This window comes from Rissa tridactyla, chromosome 10 (genome assembly GCF_028500815.1).
Source record: "Rissa tridactyla isolate bRisTri1 chromosome 10, bRisTri1.patW.cur.20221130, whole genome shotgun sequence".
In the NCBI taxonomy this organism is placed as follows: Eukaryota; Metazoa; Chordata; class Aves; order Charadriiformes; family Laridae; genus Rissa; species Rissa tridactyla.
This window is the reverse complement of record NC_071475.1, coordinates 8429337-8439829: the sequence shown is the minus strand read 5'-3', so window position 1 is coordinate 8439829 and position 10493 is coordinate 8429337. Positions and strand designations below refer to the sequence as shown.

General features: G+C 38.8%; 1 protein-coding gene across 5 annotated transcripts in view; it reads right to left on the bottom strand.

Annotated features, from left to right (window-relative positions):
- Positions 1-3470: 3470 nt before the first annotated feature.
- The window catches only part of ATXN7 (ataxin 7), an 86371-nt gene continuing 79348 nt past the window's right edge, over positions 3471-10493 (bottom strand). For all 5 annotated transcript variants that reach the window (XM_054216531.1, XM_054216532.1, XM_054216533.1 and 2 more), the window contains 5 exons: positions 9245-9510; positions 8632-8830; positions 7631-7752; positions 6397-7354; positions 3471-5335 (listed from right to left, as the gene is read on the bottom strand). In XM_054216531.1, the coding sequence (XP_054072506.1) occupies positions 5318-5335; positions 6397-7354; positions 7631-7752; positions 8632-8830; positions 9245-9510 (1563 nt within the window). In that variant the 3' untranslated portion in view covers positions 3471-5317. The remainder of the gene's footprint in view (positions 5336-6396; positions 7355-7630; positions 7753-8631; positions 8831-9244; positions 9511-10493) is intronic.

The following is a 10493-nucleotide window of genomic DNA, read 5'->3' as shown; positions in this document are numbered from 1 at the left end:
TCTACGGGATAAATGCAACTTTCCCCCCCCCCCTTTCTTCACTTTCCCAGTTTTAGAGGCTACAGAACCCTTTAAAAGCAGAGTTAAACCTTCAGCATTGAAGCAGAGACGGCTCAGAGTCACAGACGTGCCCAACTGATGGCAAGCGGAGAGCTCGGCTCCGCTCCACCAGCTCCCGTCTCCGGCGCCCGCAGCTCACAGGGTGGAGCAGACATCAGGAATCGCTACTGGAAAAGAAGAGGTATTCGCAGGAAGGTGAGACAAGAAAATAAATAAAAATCTTCAGTCAACACAAAGATACTAAGTGTAGAAATACGATAAGGACTTGTAAAAAGGCAAAGCTGCTTGCTGCCCGACCCTCCCCATTTGCGTCTTGTAGCATTTATTCCAAATACTAAAGAAAACTTTTTTTCTTGCTGCTATAAGAGAGAGAGAGAATAAAGGAAGCATTGCCATGGATGGAACTATGAATTCCTACCCCATGAACAGGAATTTTACCAGCTCCTCAGAAGGCATCCACCGCATGCGAGTCCCATGCAGAAAAAAGCCCGCAGGAGTATTTCAACCTGCTGAATTCACACCCTGGGTCTTTACACTGTGAAAACATGGAAGATGCTTTTTTTTTTTTAAGGAAAAAAAAAAAAAAAACAAAAAAAAAAAGGAAAAATGATCATGCAACATACCAAATTTGGGGTTGTAAGAGCTGCTTCTCATTAGTCTATTTAGAAAACAATAAAGCATGAACTTTAAATAACAAACCGTCCTTGGCACGGGATAACCACCGCGGGGTCGATGCAGGCACCGCTCAAAACCAGGTCCCAGCCCCGCGGTAGGTGCAGCCGCGACGCCGACGTGCAGCGACAGAATTTGACCAGGTCCAATTCTCTGAAATTATTTCACATAGGCACCGATACAGATAACGTTTTCCTTTAATGGTGAATGATTTTATAATGAAGCAGAAACATATAATGTATTCCATGCAACCAACCTCATTTATTGAAAAGTCCTAATTTTATTGCCTTGTTTAGTAACATGTTTGTTCAACAAACTAATCTTTTTCATGAAGCAAAGCACAACTTTTTCTTATAAATAGTATAAATTATTTTATTTACAGAAACTTGTTACAAAACAAATAGACTATATATTTATTTTTTTCTTTTAAATATCCAAAGTAATTTTTTCTATCCCATGACATTTGTTCATGTACTATACAGCAGCCAACACAGAGTTCAGCTGATCAGATGCTCTTGATTATGTATACAAATTATCAAACTATTCACACATTTTACACAGGAGATTGCTTTTAGAACCAGGCTCAACACCGAGCAAGATGCTTCCGAGGCCTACATTCACATTGACATTATGTAGTGCTCATTTTCAAATTACCCTTAAAACGTAAAATATCTTGCACGAAAGGTAAAAATGATTATTTTCTGCTGAGCAGTGAAACATTTAAGAATCTTTCCAAGCCCAATTCCCTCCTCCGGGACAGAACGAGTGAAAGACGAGAGAGAGATTCCTTGGCAAGAGAACTCTTACAGGAAGACAACTGCCTTAGAAATGCCATGTGGAAATCACATCTTTATTTTCTAATGGTTTTAAGAGGTACTTACTCGGTTTTTTTTGTTTGTTTGTTTTTTCCTGGAATACCGACTATTTCGAACGTTTTCTAAATTATTTCATGTATGAATTAATACCCCTCCCTTCCCAAAATGAGGCAGTTCAATAAACTGCTGGTTAAAACCATATTTCGGCGTTGTATTAAATATGAGTTATCGATGGGATCGTTCCAACACAAGGTACTCTAATTAAAAGATTTTACAAAAGCTACCAGCATCATTCGCTTTCGTTTGTCAACCCATCTCATTAATTTCAGACTATATATATATATGTATGTGTATATACATGTACACGCACACATACGTATATACGCGCACACATATATTATATATCGGTGGAAAAAGCAAGCTCCAAAATTTCAACTGAACATTCAAGTCTTTTAAGGAGAAGCTGTCTAAACAGTCCAAGCTTAAAACTAGTTATATCAGGCACTTTCAGTTTTTCCGTTAGTTTTTAAACCACATGAGACCCACACGAATGCGCACACACACGCACACAAACACTAGGGGGAAAAAAAAAAAAAGAGAGAGAGAGAGAGAGAGAAGCAGTGTGTCACTTAACTAAATGTAGTCCTCTGGGAATCAGGCAAGTGGATAAGCGATGCCGGATGGACCAGTTCGGCTCCGGTCCCACGCTCGGGTTCCGGCGGCAGAAGGAGAAGCAGAACCCGAGCGCGGGACCCGGGCGCCGCTTCGCGCGTCTCCACTCCCCCAAGACGTGAAAAGGGACACAAGCTTTCACAAAACGGAGGCATCCCTTAAAAGTCGCAAAGTAGGCATGTTAGCTATTGGCTTGGCAGTGAACCACTTCAAATTATAAAAAGGTATTTGCTTTTTTTTTTCCTGCTTTTTTTTTTTTTAATTAATTAATAAATAAATACTAGATGATCTCAATTGTACCAAAACTGGATATAAGAAAAAAAGACCTGTGCAAAAATACATATTTAAATATGTACAATCAATTAACAAAATATGTCTTCTGAAATAGGGATACTTCAATATTTATAATAGAACAAGAAATTCCAAAATAAAGATACAAAAGTATGCTTTTTTTTTTCTTGTATAATTCTTTGTTCATCATTGCAGCAATTTTTTAGGTTAAGAAAACTGCAGGAGTCATAACGAGAAGTTGGAAAGACTATAAAAACTGTATCTCTTAAATTAATACCAAAATCTGTCTAGAAACAACCCAGCCACTGCAAATTCAATTTTGCAAGGAAAATTAATTTTAAGCTTCCTTAATTATTTACAGTAAGAACTATGTGACAATAAAAGCTTCAGGAACAATGTTCTGCTTATAACCAAGATCTAAAACATAACAACATCGAAGCAGGTCTATGCTCAAGGGCAGACGGGATTTCGGATGTTCTACCTCTCGGCTCCCAATGGCTTAAACCCGCAGGACACGGGTGACGGCAGACGCTGGCTCCGTACGAGCAGCCAGCAGGAATTACACTTTTTAACGCGTCTGCACGCTATCGAAGGAGCACGAATTTGCCATTTATGCTTTCAGATCAACAGAACCTTAAAAAAAAAAAAAGGAAAAAAGGAGAGTTTGATCACAAACTCGCTAGCGTTCAATCTCGCCAAATTTGTGTTTCCTTTACCTTTGTGTCTATCAAGAGTCAAATTGCACTTGTGAGTGACGCTATCCTGACGTGGAAGCTCTGCCCCAGGGGCTTCATCAGAGCGTGGATTTCACTCCGAACATGCAGGATTTAATACTCTTTGATTTCTCTTTGTGGCATATCACTTTGGTTCCTTTAACGCTAAACCAATCGCAGTTCTAACAATCCTTTCAACAGGGCATCTTATTAAACACGAATCCTTTTGTTCCTGGAAAGTCGTCTATTTATTATTTGTTTTTGTGTTTTGGTTTTTTTTTTTTTTTTTTTTAAAGTTTGCATAATAAGCGTCTGTAGTACGTTGCTTTCTCAATGGGATCTTTTGTATGGATTCAAAGCTAAAGTGTCTGCATAGAGGCTTCTTGTTGTGTTGCTGCGTAAGAAGGGTTTCGTAGCAAGTTCAGGTTAAACTGAAAGCATCGTCAGGTAAACAACTAAAGCAACTGCTACTCAGAGTGGCTTTGGATTCCCTGATGTACGACTTGCCACCAGAACTGGGGAGAAGGCTGGGCTCCACGAACAACTGGGCAGGCTCAGATTGTCTCTTCTCAGCAATAGCTGGTGCCCCTTTAAGGCAGAGGAAAAAAAAAAAAAAAAATAAAATAATATCTTCTTGGTTAGGAATTTGTTTTTCCTTTGCTTTGCCCCTTAATAAAAGTTTAGTCAGTTTTGAGACTTCACCTGATGTTTAAAAACTTAACAAAAACATCCAGACGGATCAGATCACAATACGGTAAGCCCTTTAGCAGAATTCACTTTTGAGGTGTTTCGAAGCAAGACAAAATAGTTCATAAAAATTGACTGGACTATATAAAACTGTGTAAAGCCCCCTTTATTGGTAAAGGCTGGGTAGGTGTGGGATGACTGATGCATAAATCTGCGCTTTGCGGTGAACTCAGCTGTCAAATTGGCCTTTATTCCAGAATTTTGGGGGAAAAAAAAAATAATAATAAAAATCTTACTGAGCGGTTGAAAGCATAACTTGTTAAGGATTTAGTTATACAAACAAGGCATAAAGTAACTGACTTTTATATTTTTTAGAAAATACTTAAATACTTTAAATACTTAGTTTTAAAAGGGCTTTTTTTTTTTTTTTTACAGGCTGGAAGACAAATCCAGCCTAATTTAACCAATAAAATTGTTTATTTTTTTAAAATAACAAAGGCCTACGGTATACAGTATAGGTCAATAAATACGTTCTTTGGGCATATAGTTTTAGAGGTTATTTTGCCTTTGTCCGTTTGATGGTTTTGGATATTTTTAAAAAACAAAATTTACTTTTATTTTCTTCTGCAATCAAATCTCATTCAAAAGAATAGAAAACAGGTTTTGTATCATGCAAGTACGACATTTTTATACTTGTTTTCTGAGCGATGGCCTCAAACAAGTTTTTCTGGGTTTTGTTGAGTTTGTTTCGTGGTTGTTTTGTTGTTTTTTTTTTTAAACTCCTGATAGCTTCTTATCCCAAATTACTTGCAAAAGGCTGGGCAAAACACAGACTATTTTTTGAATTGTGCTATTTTTCTATTCCATTAAAGGAACATTGCTATAAAAACACTAAAGCCATATTTCCCTTCTTGAGGGCTTCTTTCCATTGTGCCTCACACGTTTTTCCCCCCTTGTCGCGGGGTCCTCTCCGTTGAGGGTGTCTCTCTGGTTAGCTATCACCTACAAAAGACACCGTCAGTATAAAAATAAGTCCACAGTAACGTTTATTTCCCCCCAGAAAACATTCGTTTGCCCAACCAATCTATTGTCAAATAGTGGCAAGATGATGTACTCCTGTAAGGAAAATCTCACAGGTTTGTAGCAAACAGTCCAGACCACCCTTAACACTGATAAGAGCAATTACGTGGCTGAACTTCATCCAGTGTCCGTTTCTAGTATATTCGCTGCTACAGACATGGCTTCAGGGAAATTCCTTGTTTAAGTGACAGTCCAGTAGATTTCCACACCTGAGGACCATGGGAAGTTGGGAAAACTCAAGGCATCTTGGAGTCCAGAAATCCAGATGGAGGTTTTGCTTGTAGTGAAAATTGTCCAGTTGGTTTCTCACCGCGGTGCGCTCAGCTATCAGGGACGTGCCTTCGGCTTTTGGGCAAGCAAAAGAGAGAGAAGGATGAGTGAGCCAGGCTGATAGCGCAGGTGCCCTTAAAAGTCATTTTCTGGATAACCAGAGCATATTTTGGGGAGAATCAGCAGACAATGGGACACCACTAACATGCGGTGGGGCTTCCCCGAGACTTGACAATTCTCAAGCTAAAGCTCTTTAAAGTTATAATGGTTTCAGACACGATTTCCTTCCTTAATTCACTCTAATTATATTTCTCCTGTATTTATACTGCAGTTCCATCTTCTATACTCTCCTCGAGTTGTATCAAATTATTTTTACCCCTCCGAGTGATCCGCCAAGTCAATTTGAATACTGTTATTAAGAATTCTGAGCTACCGGTTTCTAAATTACCTCTCATCCTAACTTATCAAGAACTTTCTCTCCCAATATACAACTTTTCCAGTGTGACTTATTTCAAAAAACAAAACCCCAAACTAATTTTTAAAACGGGATCTCGCATAGTCACGAGATCTGCTTCCTCTATAGTAAATCTGCTTGCTTTACTGACTAAAAAGGTTTCTATCTTATTTATAACATTTAATCTTGTTATTACTAAGAAGTTAGCCAATGACACCTTGGGGTAATAGGCTTATTTTATCACAGTATCACAGTTCTGTTATCAGCACCGCTACGTTCCACTTTGTAGACTGTTTATTACTGACACAGAAACAAAAAGTCAGGCTGAGACATGCAGCTCAGTTCCCTGGCTGGCTGGCAAGATTTATTTTTGAAATTTTTTTTTTTTTAAATGTGAGGACTGAATTTCATCCGAGAGCAATTCACAGGCAACATCTAAGGTACTTGGAACGTTGTATTTAAGGTTACTTTATAAAAAAGGCTACGCTTTATAAGAGTATTTATAAAAATCTTGTGTAAATGTACTATAAAAACACTCAAAATGCGTAGTGGACAAATAAGAGAACTATCTTTTACTTGAACAGGATCCGGAATTGGCTAGCTAATAATTAAGGGAACACATGTAAATAAGCATGCGAAGAGGCACGATCATATTGGCTTAGGTCGAGACAAAATTTCATACCTGATGAAAAAGAGAATTGTTCATCAGTCCTTGCGTCCCTGGGATTGCACCAGTGTGTTTTGCATGAACATTGTTCACCGATGTCAATTTGGCAACTTTGTTTGATTTGCTGCTGCTGCTGCTGCTGTTTATGCTGCTTGAACCAGGTGAGCACTTTCTTTTCTTTCCTATTAATTTGTCAAGGGAAGTATGCGAATGTGAGAAACTGCTGTGTGAGTTTACAGTCAGCTCGCTGGACTGATGAACAAACGGCCCCAAGGAGAGCGTGGAGTCGCTGCTGTTCATCATCACACTCATCCTCTTTATGGATTCTGCAGGGCTTCCAGTCGGAGGACCCCTCCCTGATTGGTCGTGTTTGAGGCTAACGGAGTTAGCTTTGCTAGTCATACAGTTGAGGCCAATGCTGTGGGACGAAGCCGTCACCGAGGGATGATAGGAGGTCCCCGAGTTTCCAGAGTTAACCACACAGTTTTTTCTAAAGGACTCTGTGGAATGAGAAGGTGCTAGCAGTGCGGAACTGTTTTTACGCTTCTTTCCTGAGCCGCTGCTGCTACTGACGCTGCCGGTACTGTTACAGGTGCCACTGCCAGCAGAAGATTCCTTAGGTTTAAAAGATTTGCTGGATTTCATTTTCTGAGGTTTGCTGGGCATAGGTGAAGGTACAGAGGAAAGCACTGTAGGTGTTGAAGGGGACGAAGACACTTGTCTTGATTGCATACTGCAGACAGGATCCACTGCACCCAAAGTAGCAGGATTGGCATTTAGTGTCGTTCCATGTGATGGTACCGATTTATTATTCAGAGACACACAGGAAGGAGATACCAACGCTGGCGAGGACATAACCGTGGTGGGTAAGAGGAAACCTGCCGCGCTGACACCGTACTGTGAAGCAGGCATCGAGTTTGTCCGATGTGGTGCACGAACTGCTGCTGTGTTGCTAGATGCTGGGGGAATTTTCCTGCAGGTGGACAGAAAAACAAATAAACACCTACATAGCTATCATTCTTTGGAGTAACAACCAGTCTAATGATGCTACATTAAAGTGCCTGTATCTTGAGGCTGGTTGATACTACTAAAATATTTTCTTAAATTAATTATTGCAAAAAAATGTAAAGCATAAACTATCAACCCTTGATCTGATTAATCTGAACACAAGATTCCTGTTCTTTAACTGGAATCACAGGCTTCATCTGCAAATACCAAGAAGAACAAGAACTCTTTCACTTCTACTCACTTCCACATCTGTGAATTAAGATGCTTCTCCAACATGAAGTCAAGTGCACATCGAATATGGTTCCACCGCTTGTCAAACACGTAATAACCTCTTCCAATTTGCCGACTACCAAATGTGCAAAACTGAAAAGACAGATTTTTATTGGGGTTTTCTACTTTCCGTAACAACTCTCTGAAGAACAACGCACTTGTTTATAAATAAATATTGCAAAATGAATACGCTTTTAGAAGTTTAAATGAAGGATAAAAAAATATAAATTAGAATTTTTATTTCTATGGTATAACAAGTACTTTAAAATTTTCAACTTGATATATTTGGATCATTTTCTTCCAATCTGATACTTCCATACTTATGACCAAAAGCAGCAGTCAAATTTGAATCCCTCTGACTAAACAGGTAAGGACAGTAGCGTGTGTTTACAAAAACATTGTATGTAACACCTACTTCTGAGGAGCTATCAACTATCTGCTCGTAGTTTTTTTTTTTTTTTTTTTTTTTTTTTTTTTTTAAAAAAAAGATAATTTGATATATAGGCTAGGCAACAAAACTTGTGCTTTTATTGAGACTGACTAGCTTTGGTCAAGATTTAAATAACAACAAATGACTCCTACCTTTACTGTGATGAACTGGCACCTTGAGTAAAAAATGTGTATGTGTGTGGGAAGTGCAATAACAAAATCTCACCCAAAAGGCACTGTTTACGTGTCGTCATTCCACGACCACAGCCCTTCAGAGCCGTTACCAATTTCACCTTCAGCATTTTGGCATTTTGATTTCTTTTGTATTGGGAAAGTGAGCTCCAAACAGATTTTTTTAGTACGTTTAACTTTGCAACTACAGTTAAACCTTCACTGCCTACTAGGCAAGAAAATATTTTTCTTAAAATCTAGGCAAAAAATTTTCACATATTCAGTAGAAAACCACCCTGAAAACTCCCAAGTAATTTGTTTACAAGTTCAGAGCCAGCGAAAGACCAAGGTTAACTTTTACTTAGAACGTACAGCGGCTGGTTGAGGATGATGACCTGAATAATGACAATCCAGTTTTTCAACAGGCTCTTCTTTTTCATCACATTCTCCCTCATCACTGGATAACCGAGATGCTGGCTCAGCTGCAGGCAAGGGAGGGTGCGGGGACTCGTGGACAGAAGGAGACTCGCTGGGGGCATTTCCACTGTGCTGGGCTGGACAGCCTGGAGGCCTGGGCAAGGCAAGCATAAAGGTGTTATTGAACCAAGTCTAGTTAAAAATTCCAGGCTTAAGTGCTTACTATTACTAACAGAAAGAAATCTACATTAACAGATTTCTCATATTTTCCATAGTCTCATAAGACATCTAGCGAGAGGAAGGACAGGATGGTGCCCCTGGGAAAGAAGCATTGCCCAATCGTTGCTGAACCATTTTCACTGACGCAAGTCAGATTTTACTATTTCAAACATCAAGCCCTCCTCGCTAAGAGTTACAGCTCAGCACGTTAATTGCTAATTGCAGGCAGTCACCAGGCCTAGAGCAAAAATACTGCCCCGTCCAACAGGTGCATATTGCTCTCCCAAAATCCACCTGATGAAGCTATCAGTATTAATTCCATACCATTGGATCTGCAGGTTTTCCTTACCTTGGAAGACTGGGGGGGTGAGGTTTGGGTTTATTAGGTAATAAAGGCTTTGATTCTGTAAGAGTAACTCCATGAGAATTTTGGTGCAGCTCCTGGGAAGTTTTAGTAGGTGAGGGATGTGGTTCCCTGAGAGGGGGCATCTGCTGATGATGATCCGAATGTCGAAGAAGTTCCTTTTCCCTGGTTTTGCTTTTGTGCTCGGCTAATAACACATCAAATCGTTTTCTTCGACCCTGTACAGCCCTCCGCTGGGTTAAGGAATGTGTCTGCAAAACCACGAACAAATCATTAATCCCAGGCTATTAGATTTGTGGAAATCAAACACTCAAAACACATGTCTGGAGCTCAAAAACAGAGAAAATCATCACACTCATGGTTTAGTAAACAAACGGAAGAATGACTTAGAAAACAAACGTTGAAATCGCTTGGTGGTTGACTATATCTCTGTCTGATACAAAATAACCAAAATCAGCAATTAAGCAAAAGGCTTCTTTTGAATTTCTTTTCAAAAAAGAAACCGCCAAAGTTCTTACAAGGTTAAGACTAGAACTGCAAATCTTTTTTACATTGGTATTTCAATTGCCAACTAGTGCACAACCAAAAATACGAAATATTTACTTTCATTTATGAAAATATTTAACGCAACAATGTTTAAAATCAGACTTCTAATGAGAGAGACAAAAAATATTTATAAAAATACTTTGGTTCCTTCTATATACTATAGAAGGAATCTATTTTCCTATTCTTGATCTATTTTTCTACTCTTGGAAAATGAACGTAATCAAATAGGTATTAAGGAATGCAAAAAAAAATACAGCAGAATCCACAGTCAGACAGAACCCAAAAGTCCTTTTGAGTATCCTGAATGCTACACAGAGCAAAATGTATACGTATATATACACGGCACAAATTCCAGGTAAAGTGAAATAGATAGAAATTATTTTTCTGAATTGTTAAAGTCACATACTTTTTTTTCCCCATATGGCAGAAAAGGTTTGACCAGGCTCATTTTAGTAGCTAAAAATTATTATTATGTAATTCAGACACAAATAGCAATTTCAAAAAATATTTTAGGAGTAGGTATAACATAAGGAATTGCTGAGGAATGTTTTTACTTTCTTTCTTATTTACACTTTTGATTTGCATAGTTCTCTTGTAAAATCTTGACGCTTTTCCCTCCTCTATTACCAAAACAATTGCCTCCCCCCTGTAATTCCAAAAGGGCAATGTGTCCAAGTTCAGCTCCTCT